Genomic DNA, 17312 nt, shown 5'->3' with positions numbered 1-17312 from the left:
CATCACACGTTATATATACAATATGGACAATACTCGCATCCTTACAAAGCGCACATCCTACCTAGTAGTAATTTACAATCGAAAAATGGCAAATTTCCGACAATCGGGAGCAGGGTGGGTGTATTAATTATTTACGTATATGTGTACGAGTGTGTACGTAACAATTATACATATACATATACATATATATATATATATATATATATATATTATATATATATATATATATATATATATATATATACATATGTATGTATGTATGTATATATGTATGTGCGGTAAATATTGCTTTTTATACATTGTATTTTGGTATACACATGTACACGTAACTTACAGCCTACGCTTGTTACCCTTCACATAATTCCTCGCTGATCGTTTTTTATTCATAGAGGGGAAGGCAATAAAGCAGCGCGATTTGTGAAGATAATGCGAATATATTAACGGCGGCGATAGTACCTTTCTTTGTCTAATTAATCCAAGTCGATCGACGTCATCAAGTGCAATATCGCGTTATGGACTCTCCAAATTGATTTTATATCACATACAACGGGAAATAAATGTAATTAAATATACATCTATGATCTTGTTCAAAAAGATTTACGACTCTAGATATCTTAGATTCCTCTCGGTTATGCTCTGGGCAGTTTAAAAGGAATCGAGAAGTTCATTTTACAAAATTTAATTTTGTATCTTCGACATTAGGAATTGATTGAAAAAACATTTGCATTTCTTTTGACAATTTTTTTTATAAGATGTAACATAACATAGTTTTCTGTAATGTATTTATTTTGTCAGGAATTTCATCATTCGATTTCGTTGGAAGAATTAAATTTAATCCTTGCAGAAAAAAGAAATGTGAAATATGAAAATTAAAAATTTTTCCTTTCCAATTCCTGATTTTGAAGTTTACGACTTTATAATATTAGAAAGTGAATTCTTTATCTAACATATTTTTTTTCAATTTACTTAATGTTTTATGAAAAGTTATATTTTATGGTTGCACAAGAATACTTTTTTGCTATTCGATGAATTTTCCGATATTTCTACATTACGAATGGAAAAAACGATTATCGAAACATATATTAACGTGAAAAGAGAAAATTTTAATTTTAAAATAAAATTTTAAAATTAAAATAAAATTAATAAATTTTAAAATTAAATTAAATACAAATTTTAAAAGATTTAAGATTAATATTTAAAATTAATTTAAATGTTAACTTAACTTCTTTAATTTAACACGACAACGATATACTAGAAAAATATCGCATAGTGTTTTAGATATATTATGCATATATGTTATTTTAAATCTTTAAATCTTTCTTTCGCTTTCATCTTCGGATACGTATTAAATACAAAAATCTTGTTGGATTCTAAAACGCGTGCGTATGTGCGTATATATTTATAACTTATAGACTTATATTTATTAGATGTGCTTCGGAATAAATAAATCTTTCGCGTTTGATTTTCGACTTCTTATGCAATTTTTGTTACGATTAAGCTGGAGGGAAAGATCGAAAATTTAATTCGAATAATATTTATAATATATTTATATATACGCGACAATATTAATAAATACCAGAAAGATGAATAAACTTGTCTCGACAATATTGATTTTAGGCTCTCGCGATAGACTATCACGCATGGTATTGTCTCTGATGTTATTTGATAAAAAATGGATTAAGTAATTATGTAATAACAAATAAATGAACGGTCACTCAATTTTTATTAAAAGAATAAATTATTCCTCTCCATTTATGTAAATAATATTGCTTATTGGATAAATCAATTACGAATGTGATAGGAATTAATTATACATTATATTATAAATATCAATTGGAGTTTCAAATCGATAATGACATTTCTTATTCTAACAAGAATGGCACAAAAACAAAATAAGAAAAAGTTCAAAAAATTTTTAACTCATTTGTGATTGCAAAGAGATTAGGCTTTATTGGTTCGAAACGTAAATTCCAATCGCTTTTTTAGAATTTACCGTTTTCCTCGGGGATGTCTCGTGATTGCGTCGTCGCCCACACGATACAATTCTGAGGCACTTTAATCCCGTAAAGCGAATTGATTTTGAGGATTTTATCTCTCGCAGCCTTTCCGTCTCTTTTTTTTTGTAGCTTGTCGATGTTGTAAAACAAAACCAAGCTTTCTCAAATATTACATATAGAAAATGTACAAATAAATATATATAAAGTGAGAAAAATCGAAGCTGCTGCTTGGGTGCAGTGAGAAAAAAGATGAATTCAAAGTATAATCGTCGAAGAAGAGCAAAAATATATATTACATAAGCGGGAAAGAAATTGATAGAGGAAAACATATTTCACATAAGGACAACAAATGTGTAGGACCTAAATCCAAAATTGTTGTTCTCGGGATAGCCGAAATGGATAGGGGATTACTCGAAAATATTAGACAGGATAGATCACGCAATTAGTTGTCACCACACTTAATTTAATAATGATATCAAATTATATTTAAACGTTAACTCAACGGTATAAACTCAGTCAGATTCGTTATCAGAACTCTCTCGCGACTTTCCTCTACAACGGCTGATTTTCGAATGCCGACCTTTTGGGTCGTGTCTGTTTTGGTCCCGCAGGACCTCGCACCTCACCTATTCTCGCTACCGCCAGCCCGCTTACCAATGCCTAATCACGCTTGTTGTTAAGGCTCTCCTTCTAGAATCTTCGATTACTGTTGTCTATTATTATTCCGCTTACAAATCCAATAAAAAAGATAGAAACCTATGAAAAATATCCTGTATTTTGCGGTATACAATATATATGTAGAAAAAAGTATAGAACTTTGTATATACATGTATATGTGATTCTAGATAAATTCGGTAAACTGGAAAAAAGGAACGAGGAAAAACATAAATTCGAAAGACACATCCGATTTTAGCAATGGAATTAATAGTAGAAATGCGGAAAAATAGTAAAAGAGGAAAGATAGAGAAAAACTATTTTTTATATACAGGGTGACCCATTTTAACTTAGGCAGCCAAATAACTCGAAAAATAAGCAAGATAGAGAAAAATGTTTTAGACAAAAGTTGTATGGTTTCGAGGGGGCCATAAGATGGTATCATTGGTTTGACCTTGAAGAGTCATTTGAAGGTCACGTGAAGGTCACTTCAATTTTTTTAAATGGAACATCCTATATATTTTTGTACATTCTTGTAGCTCATCTCGAGAGCTTTCCAAAACACTATAATTAAGTACATTTTCGTTAAGTACTGTTTGAGTTATGAGGCTTGAAATAATTTCTTAATTTTACATAAACCGTAAAATATCTTGTAAAATATTCATTTTTCGATTACCTTACCTTAATAGTTTTATGTACAAAATAATGAGAGGAATCAATTGGTGTAAAGAAAACACATAGTTGTTTCGAAGAAAAAATATGTAATTTGCAATTAACAATTCCATATTTTTTCTTAAAAACAACTATGTGTTTTCTTTACACCAATTGATTCCTCTCATTATTTTGTACATAAAAGTATTAAGGTAAGATAATCGAAAAATGAATATTTTACAAGATATTTTACGGTTCATGTAAAATTAAGAAATTATTTCAAGCATCATAACTCAAAAAGTACTTAACGGAAAGGTACTTAATTATAGTGTTTTGGAAAGCTCTCGAAATAAGCTACAAGAATGTACAAAAATATATAGGGTATTCCATTTAAAAAAATTGAAGTGACCTTCACGTGACCTTCAAATGACTCTTCAAGGTCAAACCAATGATACCATCTTATGGCCCCCTCGAAACCATACAACTTTTGTCTAAAACATTTTTCTCTATCTTGCTTATTTTTCGAGTTATTTGGCTGCCTAAGTTAAAATGGGTCACCCTGTATATATACAGAAAAGAGAGAAAGAAAAAAAAAGAAGGGAAAAAAGAAGGGAAAAAAGAAGGATTAGGGGGCAAAAAGAGAGATAGAGACAGATGGAGAAAGAAAGAAAGGGAGAGAGAGAAGGGGAGAGACGCGCCGACGAAAGGGAGAAGAGCCCGAAGGGGAGAAGCTCTCGATACTTCACAAAGCCCGTGCGGCTCAACCCTCCGTAAATTCTACCCGGGAGGGCTTTTCGTTAAAGTCGAGCTATCGAAAGCGCGTCTCTTTAAAGGGAAGCGCGAGCGCTGTCCGCGTGAGATATGAGCATATCCATCTTAAATTGTCGAACACGCAGACTGAATATTTCTCTCTCTCTGCTTCTCTCCCTTTTCCTTTCTCCCCCTCGCATTCGTGAGCGAATCAACCCCCTCCCCCTCGCCTTCCCGCCCTTTCGCTGCATTTTACGCTTTCTCCGTTCCCTTTCTTTCGCTTTCATTCCTGTTGCTTTCGCATGCCAATTCCCATCCCTCTTCATACTCCCTTTTCCCTCGTCTCTTTTCTTTTAGAAGCGAGAACCTAGATTGATTATTTAATTTGCAATTTGTTTGAAGGTACCGATACAATTTGTATTTTTTCATATTAAAAGAGTAATATCGCGGAAGAATCGAAGAATACTCGGAAATATTGCCGGTAAAATAATAAAAGGACCGGAATTAGATTTGCCCAATTCAAGAGAGAGTATGTGCTCCCAAAGAAATAAAAGTCACACATATCACACATACGCGCGCGCGCGCCTGATATATCTGGTATTATTTTTTAAGAAGAAACTCATAAAATATCGGCCTGGAATAAGTCGAAAATGAAAATGATGACCAAAATGATTGCTTTCGTATGAAAAAAACTTGTATAATCCATTTAATAATAATAGTGGTATATAATCACATAGAGAGATATTAATAATATTAATAGCAATAGTAATAATAATAATAATAATAATAATAATAATAATAATAATAATAATAATAATAATAATAATAATAATAATGTAATGCTAGTAATGTAGAATGTTTGGCATCGTTATGTGTTTGCGTTTGTACAGTAGCCTGTTTTTAGCGGAGTCTTCGAGAGTCTTTTTTCGTCATTCATATTCCAAACACTGACAATACAGACAAATAAAGCCTATTCCCTTCTTTTCCTGGGGCGGATACAATTTAACGATTAATACAACAAATTAAGCAATTAATTAATTAATAATGCAAGTAATAATCACATAACTGTAATATCGATATCAATAATAATAATAATAATAATAATAATAATAATAATAGTAATAGCAGAAACATAATTCTAATAACAACGATAACTAATCGACAAATTAAATATCATATAACTAATGCAGCGGTAACAGCGCTGATTATTGTGCGATGGGTTAGGTAAATAATAAAATTAACGACACCGACTCCCTGCCGATCTTAATAATTTCGCGACCATGTAATTGCGAGAACAAATTCTAATCGACGTAACTTTACACAATCGTCTTGTGTTCCCGCTAAAACGATATTAGCAACACCTATCGTTGACAATGAGTCGCAAATTGAAGCTCTTACTCGAATTTTCCCATGTTACATCTCTACACAACATTGCCTTTCGAGAGTTTAAATTCATATTCGAAATAATATTTGATAGAAACGATAGAAAATACATATATCGCACTTGCATATTTATAAAATTCTAAATCATCTTTTTTTTCAGAAGAATGCGAACGGTTTGTAACACGTTACAAATTATATATTACTAAATAATATAGAGCAAGTTTTTTTTCCTCGGATATATGTAATAAACTCTTTTTACACAGGATGTGTTCCAGAACTATCGCCGTTTCTTTCTCATCGACAGATTCTCAGGAGAATTCGGACTCAATCTTTTCAGCTAAAACTCGTAAAGACTATTATTGGTAAAAATTTTCAACTCGCAACATTATATATTTTGATTGTTGAACGTCGTATTAAATTTTTAATATAAAGCAAATTAATTTTCGCAGCCATATATGTATATATATAGAGACGTTAATTGAAAAGTAATATGTACATGTATATTTTCGTGCATTCTTGAAGTTTAATTAAAAAAAATTTCTCTCTTTCAATTTTGAAATGTTAAATAATTCAATTTCTCACATCGAAGAATCTGCGATTTTTTAGGAAGGTATAATAGTTTGGAAACATTTATCTCTTTCTATATCCCGTGACTGAGAGATAAGCGAATTCCGAAGTATTGAGCTCTACTTGAAATATAGTGACTGTGTATTATGGCAACCCAGTCGTGTGTCTTCTACTTCTACGAAATGCGAGTGATGTTTGATTGAATTGTATGATGTTTTTGAATTTTTTAAAAACTCGCTGCGACTCGATCCTTGTGTTTCGGGAATATGAAAAATAAGCCTCTATCGTCAGATCACTTGATATGATTATCGTTGAAAGGGTGGCGAGCTTTTCGCTGTTGACAGCGCGTTGACCTTGTCAAGATTGACATTAGCATAGCACGGAGAATTACGTTATTACAGTGATCTTATGCGAAAAAACACATTATTCGCTCGCGAGTCCATCTCCTTTCTTTCATTATCAAACTAAACATCTCTGCGTAACAAATATTTCGGTTCGCACAAGCGGAAAAAAAAATTGTAACGCTGTATTCAATATGTAAGATGCAAATATAGAGCATGATCTCTTTCAGGCACCGACTGAAAAGATGACACGCTTATTTGTAAAAGTGACAAGAGAGTACATTAATTTTTTTCGAAAGAAGAGGGAAAGAGGCTCACCTGTGCAGACATTTGTGTTGTGTGTGTTCTTTATAAATTATTTTTTTTCTCCGAGAATTAATATATATAATCGATTCATTCTAAATTATTTTAGAATGTATTCGCAGCATGCTGCATGAAGAAAGTGGTTCTTGTATCAACTGACTATTTGTGTTACTATATAAATGCGCGTCTTGTCCGTAAAATTTGCACACACGTATACACAGGTTTATCGTTATACTTAAAAACAACTCGCGGCTTTGCTAAATATACGGAACAATTACTTTTGGTATTGTTTAACGATCAATTTCTCGAACGTTTCTCGCACAAGAAGGGCAAAAAGTTAGTCTCATTCCACTGGTATGGTTTACCTATCATATTAATTAAATTAATATCTACTAAAAAAACGAATAAAATCATCTTCTCAAACTTCAAGATAAAGTTCAATTATGTATAAATAATTTTTCATCAGACGTTCTAGAAATCGACCGCTGCGACTGAGACAGTCATTAAGAGTATGTTTAAGAGATAAGTGTTTATTACTGGTAAATTATACTATCTTAATCTAAAATTAAGGAACATCACGTTAAATGGGCAAGGGGTCACTGGAGTTGAAAACATTTTTTTTATCAACTAATTACGGCCATTTATTCTCGACTCATGTATGAACAGCATCTAGTGTGTTCCGTCTTCCATTTTTTTTATATTAAATACGTCATCTTTGTCATCATATTTTCATCGTTCGAAAGTAGATCTGTAGATAAGATGTGTCGCGCAAAATATGTTAATAATAGAATAATTTTATATAATAAGAAAGTGAGAGATCTGAATTAACTAATTAGTTTCACGGAGCTTAGAGTACGGATGATTGAAAAATTGTTGCCTTCTGCCCATCGAGCGCTCGTTCCTTCTCGGTACAAGCTTAAGCTAATTAAATATGAACCGTCTCGACTTCTCTCCTCGCTTTTCTCTCCTGTCATTGACAGAAAGAGAGAGAGCACGCGAGACAGCACGTCTTAGAAGCGCAATGAAAATATGATATATCTTCTTATGCATCTAGGAAGGATCAACGGTGCCTGCTCGCTCGTCGTCTTTGCAAGACTTTTGATATTTACTTCTGTAAGACTTCTCTTCTGCATGTATTACAAGTTAGGACCCGTATGACATTACTAAAAGTATAGCTTGTTACGTATATGCGATTCCTTGCGGACGAATGTTTCAGAAAAAACCGGTTCGGATGATCAATATTCCAAACTCGCGAATAATGAAAAATTTCCAAGGACGAATAACGATACACCTTCAAGGACTACGTATCAACACGTGACAAGATTGATGACAAGTTCAAACAACGCGTGATAACAATTGATACCATCGCATGGACATTATTTTATAATATTGTTATAGCAGCATTTTCTTTCTCTTTCTCTCTCTCTCTTTCTTTTTTTAAGTGTGAAATACACAAGTTGAAGAAGAACAATTGTCGGAAATAATTGTCGACCCTCGGAGAGATTAGCATTCGCTCAGTATAATAATTTGCGCAATCATTTGACGTATCAAATGAATTGAAGGTTCGTCAATTGTATTTGAACGAAAATGTTAATATTGATCCTGTGAGTTTCCGCGTAAATAAAATTTATTACACTAACGTGTCGACCTGCGCAAATGCGGAAAAGGAAATCTCTTTTTACGAAAAACGTGTGAATTAAAATTACAGCGTTGAAAAAACAATCGACAGATATATCTTGTTGCATCACTTTACGATTAATAGCGAATCGCGGGTGGACAGCTTCCTCTCGCTTATCCCTTACGTGTCATTGCACATTTAACGCCGAGTACGAAATTTCAGACATTATTGGAGGGAAATATCAACATGTTCGTAAAAATCATCGGACAAACCTCGAATATTCTTAAATTGCTGGATATAAAAATGTAAATTTCGACCGTTAGTATTCTAACATGACGTTATGCGCTTCCTTAAACATATGTCGCATCTTTCTCTCCCTCCCTCTCTCTCTCTTTCTCTCTCTTGACATTTCATGTGTGTCACGGAAAGGCACGCAATTGAAAAAGTGGAAGGATATAGATGCAGAGAAAGAGGAAGTGTGACATCGAGACACCAGGCTGTCCGTGCTTTTTCCTCGGTGTGTATTCTGAAGTTTCCGTGTTTCCGTTTGGAATAAGGGAGGCTGTCGTAAACATTTGTCACACGCGCTTCCATGCGTTCCAACGGGAAACGTCTTTTAAAAGGCAAACGATTCTGACTAGTCGACTATCGCGAGCGAATTTTTTCCTTGTAATCTCCCACGGAGCGTCGATCCTTTCGAACGTGCTTAAACAAGACAATTAACGAAGCGAAAGAGAATTGCAACAGAGAATTCGATGCACCAAAGTAATAATGCACATAATTTTTATAATAGATAGCACTCTTTCTTTTATAAAACAATCGATATTGCAATTAATCCTATTGAAGCTTAAATTACAAAATGCGACGTGTATAAATTGTATATTCTATGGATCTATAGGCGTGTAGACACCATAGAATATTTTTCACATTAAATATCAATCTATCTGTGAGGGAAAAAAAATGTGTGTATAGAGATAAACGCATTTTTTTACACATATTATACATACTCACACGCGTATACCAATATATTGAATCGAATTTCTCGCCAATTGCCTTTCGCTATAGCTTGTGATGGTTGCTTTGCATATGCGTAATCTAGCCATATTCGTCATATATCAATAAATTCATATCCGAAAATGACTATCGAGTTCACAGTCGCAATCGCATATGCAAATCTCTTTGATTATCGCGAAAAATCGAAACAATTGTGAGATTGTGTTAATGAGAAAAAAGGAAAGCGTATGAAAAATAGCGTCGACGTTTTTAAATCAGTCAAAATGATGCATCATTACATATCCCGCAATTTTATTAATTTTGAAACATAAGAAATTGCCTTCAACAATTCATATCTTGCCAACAATTTATATCCTGCCATTCGCTATCTAACAGTATACACGAAACATCTTAAAAATAACAAGAATATAAACAAATCTTTTCAATTTTCTCACATTGCCGTAAAAGTACATCATGTATAAACGAGGAAGCGTTATATAATTAACTAAAAGCACACAACTTGTTCGTGGCAAAATTCGATCTACATTGTAATCGCTTCTACAAAAAGTTTTACGAAACTCTTGTATGATCAACCCTAATTAGAAAGATTTAACGTAACGAGAATCTTTCGCGCGACTGTACATTCGATTATATATATCCGCATAGCACTTTGTATTCAGCGAGCATTTGTCACTTTTTTTTCAATGATTCTAATCATTAGTGTTTCCTTCTCGAATGTTTCGAAACGTTTGAATCTCGTTTTTTAGCCGGTCGCTCTCTGCCTTCACTTATCATAGGTATGTTTATTGTTTATGAGATGTGTGTATATAAAAAAATATGAATCGTCTTGTTTCTTCTATCAGAGGTAGATACGCAGGAAACAGAAGCGATATTCTTAGGTTCTCTTTTTTTTCCTTTCGTTCATCTTTTTTCATGTGCACTTGGCTATTATGCGTACCGGGTCTCTCTCGCGATTGTAAAACAATTTTTCATCGAATTTCACGTATACTTAAACATATCGCTCTTAAATTAGATTTCACAAAGTATACGAGACGACACGAACAGTCGTTCCACGTATTTTAAAGCATATTTAGAAAAGATAACGGATAATTAATTGCCGCAAGAGAGAGAAACAATTGTCGAATTAAAAAAAAAAACACGAACCTATAGATATTTAAATATAATAAAATAGTTATGTGGCATCCCGGTGCAATAATCCAACAATTTCTACCTATCGCACTTAAGGTGCCAAGTAATTTTAACTTACTTACATATACATTTCTATAATATAATAAAATAATTAGCTGGTCTACTACAAAGACACAAGAGCTTATATAACAATAGGAAGTTACAATTTTTTTTCCCTTATCTCTCTGACGATAAACACTTTTTTTTATTGCAAAAGAATTCGTGTTCTACATTTGGTTAAGTCCAAACAAAACTACCGCTTGCTTTGTACGCGCACACGTATATGTATATAAGGGTATTTATGCAAATATATATATATATATTTATATGTATATACAATCACTAGACTGAAAGATAAACTATAAAAAATGGAACGTTAATGGAAAGTTGCAATATCTGCGTATACAGTTATTTTTATGTACATAAATCCGATAATGCAGAATAGCACAATACGAATAATTAATGAGCGTTAAAATATTAATTAAAGCATTATGAACAAAAACAAAGTAATATCTCCGACTCGTGAATTTCTTTCTTTTTGATAGGAAATGCGCGCCGTAACTTAACGGAACGTTGGAGCCCCTAACGTCTCTTGGCTACTTCGTCGTTTTGCTAAATTGCTTTTATCGCGTCTCGTTATATTTCTTCCAAAGCAGGAAAGACGCTCAATCTTGATATCTCTGCGCTCGAGACACTCAACGAGGTCGCATATATCGAAACAATTCTTTCACTTGTGATTCGGCCCGTTTCAAAATCGTCATTCTCAACGATCGAAAAAAATGTTTCATCATCAACGAATCATATCAACATCTTGTATCGGCGATTGTTTCGTCTCTCGCCCCAAGAAAGCGAAAGAGATGCTTAACGGCAGAGATTCGCGTGAAATAGCAGCAGCGCAACGACCGGGATCCCCATAATATGTGATAGTGTCCTCGATGGCTGGGACGCTTCGCGCTAGTGTACATCGTCGGCTTGGCGTCAGTCACTACTGCCGCTGCTATTTCCGAAATATTCTCCGGCGTCACCGCGACAAATCGGACACGTTCGGTTAGACTGTGAAGCAAATAACATCGTCGTTTGCAATGCTGTGTAAATTTCAACACAAAGATACATTTAGAGTAAATTTAGATTACGAGAGAGATGACATGACTCTTACCTTAAGCCATTTGTCGATGCACTTGGAATGAAATTCATGAGAACACGGTAGAACACGTAGCGATTGGAGGGCCTCGAAATCGCACATGCAAACGACACAATTGGTCTGGTCGCCCTGGTGTGTCTCCGCGTTGAATTTGTAAGACGGCAATTGTTCGACCTCCGCGCGAGTCAAGCCGCGCGGCTTAGCCTCGCCCAATCTCTCGGCTAAGGATAGCAGCGCCTCGTAATTCTCCGTTACAGAGTCAGGCGAGGATAATTCAGCCTGATTATACGGAGACAGCGGTGGATTGCTGAACATTGCTCTGCGGAATTAACACAACTATTAAAACTAAGTCTTGTTGCGCATTGTAGTAAACACTACGACAATTATATAGTATATACATTACGTACAGGAAATGTAGTAGGTATCCCGGATACGTCATGGGTGGTAACGGAGTCGTACCCCTCCATCTGCTGAATCTCGGTCGTCGCAAAACGTTGGACGTTACTCGTCGAGTTCTGTTCTGCATCATCTCCAATTGACTGTTTCGCGTTTCGGACAGGAATATAGGAGGTGGTGTTGTCACCTGCGTAAGGGCCGGTGGAGAATACGAGTGCGGTAACGGTAGCGGCGCACCAGCCGCGGCGCCTACTCTGTGATGATGATGGGACTCTATCAGTTCGAGCTCGACTTCTCTCTAAAAACAAATGCGAGAAACAATAGAAAAAATGGAAAAAATACTGACGTCTAAAATGAGATTTGAGAAATATATGTAGATCCATTATATATTGCTTATCTTTCTTAGTTTAATAAGAAAGTTTCTCTTGTCCTACAAAGAAATTAGATGAGGGAGATTATAGATAAGATAAATTGAGCACGAATCAGTTCAAATTGAATCCAATTGTAATTTTTCCAAGTACCCATCAAATTTACCTGCTGAGATAGTTGATGATGCGCAGTATAATCGGTAGTATGGACGGGTGGTGGAGGTGCATGTGTGTGATGCAGTGCTGCTACAGGACCGCCAGCTGGTGCTGGATATCCTCTAGAAGGAGCACCTACCAAGGAACCGACAAGACCGTGACCCGGATGCGTTGGATGAGCGGCGGAATAGTGACTGTGATGGTGCGTCACCTGGGGATGAACAATATATTTATGTGTATTTATATATATATACATATATGTGTGTATATATATATATATATATATATATATATATATAATCAAAAGAAATATATAGATATATATTTCTTTTGAAGGGTGAAAAACATACCAAATCCATTTTTCGTCTTTTCGAAATAACACTGTGATGTTGTAGGTCTGATGAAATAATTTTAGATTATTCTATCATAAAGGTAGAGAATCTGTTTAGGTCCAAGGAAAAAACGGTGAAAGAATGCGCGTAGGAAAAGAACATGTTTAGTCACACCAATACAGGAAAATATTATGTCTAACAATAAATCTACTTAGGTTATTAAAAAAATAAAATAAATAAATAGCTTTTCAAGAAAGCTGCCTTTGGTAAATCTTGACATTAACTTACACATTACAGATCATTTTCCTTTTGACGTATATTATGGAGAGTACATTGCTAAATAGTACACGATTTGAATTATGTAACGCTTTTCCTAAGATATATATTTTTATTTACATTTGCTCGTTATATTACATAATTTAAAGTGTGTGTTACATAGTTATGCATTCTCTACAAATATGTCAAAAAGAAAATGATCCGTGATGTGTAAGTTAATCAAAATTTATTCTTCCTTCTGATCGATATTTCAGAGGAAAAACATGCAAAAGTATGATGCGTTTTTTCACCAGATACTCGTTTTTTTAAACCACTTTTTATTTTTTATAAAAATACATTTTAAGTTACTAATAAAATTACGTACCAAAAGAAAGTTATTACTATAATCGAGATTATTTTAAATGCTCCAGAAGAATAACATTATTATCAAGATTTATTTAAAATTTAAAAAAGTATTTAAATTTTAAAAACGGTCTACTGTAAAATGGACGCAAAGTGACTCGGTATGTTCTTCCCCCCTGGACCCTTCATATATAAATAAAGTAAAAGAAATATCTGTTAACTGGATGCAACGTACGTAAACCCAAATAAAACCCAAATGATATCTGCACTTGCATAGCACATATTAAAATAAAAAACTGATGTGAAAAAGATGATACCGAACTATGTTATTGTCATCGAGAATAGCGACCAGAACCGATCCGAGCTCGGTGAAACGCATACTCCCTCCATTTTTTGCCAACCGTAGGTTGGCAGCAGTCGGGAGTAAAAAGATGGAATTTACTTATTCGGGAATTAATTTACCTGGCACGAGTGTCCGAACGGATGTGTTCCGTGAGGCGTGTAGAGACTGTGAAGTTGACAGGGGATCCTGTAGCTCGGCGCCTGCGGATGCCACAGGGGCTCCCCGCTAACGGCAACCGGCAGGCCGGACACGCCGACCTGGCCCACGTCTACGACCACGGGCGCGTTCGCACCTTGGGCGGGATGGTGTCCCGTGCCACCGGCCGTTGGATGCGGATGGGGATGCGCCTGATGGGCGTTGTGGATATTGTGATGGGAATTGTGCAGACCGTGCGGATGGGAGCTGTGGATGTTGTGATGCGAATTGTGGAGGCCGTGGTGGGAATTGTGGATACTCTGGTGAGGATTGTGGCCCGGTAGGAACGGATAGGAGAGCCCGAACGAGTCCGTGTATCGCTGATAACGGTTCCTAACCGTCGGACTGCCGCGGGTGGACATGTGATTGCGCGGGGAGCGCCGTTGGGGCGCGCCTCCGAATTCCCAAGGCGGTGGGGTTGTGTGCAAGGGCGGCGTCGGCGCCGGGGGTGTTGTTTCTCGAACCTCTATCCCGGATACGGTGCCGTTGCGGGATATTCGACGACGTTTCCTCGACGGCGACTCGCTCTAGAAAATACCAATTGCTCGTATTCATCACCAGGTATCCACTCTGTGAATAACAGCACTTGCTGTGAAAGAAAATTAAGCAGGATTGAACGAAAAAAGCGTCTACTATTTTATCATTAGTAGAATAAGCAGATACTTTCACTATATTACATTACATTAAGCAAGCATCATATGCTCGTTGTGGGATAAAAAACTCGCAAGATCGAAATCTGAAGGTGTTTCCTTTGACATTTTGCCCCAACGAGAAGGGCAAAAGCTTTGTCAAATCGTCTTGGGAGAAAAAAAGGATAATAAATCGAGAAAAACCGAGTTTTTTTCTTTCAGAAATTGCGCATTTAAGCAGAATCAAAAAATTAATTCGAATTTAATTAATTACTAACTATGCACTTCTACCAATCATCGTCTCTCGCTCTTCCTACGTAAATTACTCAACGAAAAATTTAGATTAACACTAAAAATGACATCTCATCAAAGCACGAAACAAAACAGTGGGCTCACCTTTCTACCATCGTCCTGACTAGGCTGTCTGTAATACGGCGGTGACGGTTGGATCTGCACGGGACTTAGAGGTAGCTGGTTTGTGGCTGAAAAGAGAGAAGGATTACACAACTCCGTCTCCGCAATATTCCGATCGAGGAGCGACGCTATGGCAAAACTATTCTCCAGCAAATTAAATGAGGAGGAAGAAGAAAATTAGATACGGACTCGCAAGTAAACGAGACCTACCTTGAGAGTTTCTACGGTACTCCATGTCCACTCCGCTGGCTCCAAGGCCGGGACTCATGTTCAGCAGAGGACCGCGCATGGCGTTCTCCTGAAATCACATGCGAAACAATAAGTGATTTTCTTATCAGCCTAAGAGGAGAGGTAGGGAAGGGGATGAAAAAAAAGGACGATGACGCGTGCGTGTGTTCACCTGTCCGCAGATATTGATGTGCAACGGCGGGGAGTTGGCCGGCGGGCCTACCGACTCCTGGGGAAAGTGCGGTGGCGGACCCCTCGTCTGCGGACTGTGCTGCGGGGGCGGCTTGTATCCCACACTGGATCCACCCACGTTCCCGTGATAGGAAACCTCCTTGCCAGCCGGTCCGGAGGACGTGCCAACCCCGGGGCAATCTCTGCATATATATATATATATATATATATGTATATTATATGTATACGTACAGTTGGAGTAGCATGAGCGAGTGTCGCGAGCAAAATACACACGGAAGGAACGGATGCCGGAAAATATGTAATAAATTCGCGTGCGATACGCCGTGCGATACATTCTCGCGCAGTGATAACTCGAGCTAAAAACGCTGATACCGACCGCACTCGTAATAGAAATGAGTCATGTATACGATGTAGAACGAGGATGTGCCAACGCGCGAGTCCGCATTGATCTTTACGAAGGGGAATAATATTGTGCAATAATTTCTCGAAGTTTACTACGTAAAAAGAAGGGAAGATAGGTTATTTTTCGCGATAAAAAATTACCTCTATAAAAAAAAATAAGATTCTTATTTAATAAATCGAGAATAAAAAATGTTTGCGTTTTCTTTAAAAATTATATTAGCAATTATTCCGTGCGAAATATTATATGAGAGAGAAGATTCGATACGAGAATGTAAAATGTTTGTTTAATTCGATTGAATATATGAAATGACAACAATTCAATGTTATGGAAAAAAAGGAAAAATAGATTATTTTTTGCGATAAAATTTTCGCTATAAAAATGATTTCTATTTAAACGAGAATAAAAATTACCTCAGTTTTCTTTAAATATTGTATTAATCGTTTTCGCTGCTTCGTGCATTATGCGAAAAGATTCGATATAAGAATATAAAATATTTAATTCGATATCGAGTAGATGAAATGAAGACAATTCAAAGATTCCTAGCAACATCGAATAACGCTATTCGCGTTTCCAAAAACGTATCGATTCGAGCGAATGTAAAACGTAATCTCTATTTTGACAACTAATTTTAGTTTTGATTCTCTGGCATAGATTCTCTCGCAAACGCCAAAGTTCACTTAAGTTCCCTATCGCAAGAGAAAAATATTTTTTCCTCTTCTCGTGAAATAAATTGTCGATTAAATCCGTCCCGATGTTATTCGCAAGAATTTACGATACGCAACATCGCGATTAAGCGAAAATTGAGTTTATGCTTGAGCAGCTTACAATTAAGCAAACATCTTTCAACGAGCAGTTATGAAAGTCGCAGTCATCAGAATGCTACGACAATATCTACGACGATGTATCTCTTATTTACGAATGAGAAAAGGAATGTGCAACGATATGTATAAACAGAAACTATATGAAAATTATCGACTCTTTCTCGTTAAAAATTTAGCGAAATGTTTTAAGTCGCATGAGTGACAAAATTCCCGATACCATCTCAGCACGCAAACCTTGGATATGAATCGAGGAAACAAATTGGACTTTTTTCGACATTATCAGCATTTTATTAAGATAATCGATATCATATATTTTGTTTAATTTCAGAAAACATATTTGCATAATGCATTTATCTGCCAGTCTGCAAGTATTTGAAAAAAATGGAAATCTTCCGAAGAGAATTTTAATTCAAAATAATTTAGTTAACACTTTCAATATATCATCGTTATTTATCGTTAAAGATTTAAAAATCGTAGTGATCGATTTTTTTATCAACTCTCATGTGCTTATTAGCTCGATTTGATCCTGAATTTTCGTCTACGAAATGAGTTTGCCGGCGAATCCGCGGCTAAAGAGATATCCGATAGCGAGATGACATTTCCCGTATATTTGCTTGACCTACACAAGCAC

At 35.6% G+C, this 17312-nt stretch overlaps 1 protein-coding gene across 3 annotated transcripts in view; it reads right to left on the bottom strand.

Moving 5' to 3' along the window:
• Positions 1-9551: 9551 nt before the first annotated feature.
• Positions 9552-17312, bottom strand: part of Mura (ring finger protein murashka) — a 47771-nt gene continuing 40010 nt past the window's right edge. For all 3 annotated transcript variants that reach the window (XM_083097862.1, XM_083097861.1, XM_083097863.1), the window contains 8 exons: positions 15438-15639; positions 15248-15335; positions 15020-15105; positions 13919-14521; positions 12517-12717; positions 11994-12280; positions 11602-11905; positions 9552-11498 (listed from right to left, as the gene is read on the bottom strand). In XM_083097862.1, coding sequence (XP_082953988.1) covers positions 11424-11498; positions 11602-11905; positions 11994-12280; positions 12517-12717; positions 13919-14521; positions 15020-15105; positions 15248-15335; positions 15438-15639 — 1846 coding nt within the window. In that variant the 3' untranslated portion in view covers positions 9552-11423. The remainder of the gene's footprint in view (positions 11499-11601; positions 11906-11993; positions 12281-12516; positions 12718-13918; positions 14522-15019; positions 15106-15247; positions 15336-15437; positions 15640-17312) is intronic.

The sequence above is a fragment of the Camponotus vicinus genome, unplaced genomic scaffold (assembly GCF_025532165.1).
Source record: "Camponotus vicinus isolate PSW18456_S1 unplaced genomic scaffold, iyCamVici1.0 SCAF_4, whole genome shotgun sequence".
Lineage (NCBI taxonomy): Eukaryota > Metazoa > Arthropoda > Insecta > Hymenoptera > Formicidae > Camponotus > Camponotus vicinus.
Note: the sequence above shows the minus strand (reverse complement) of the source record. Positions and strands in the feature narration are given on the sequence as shown.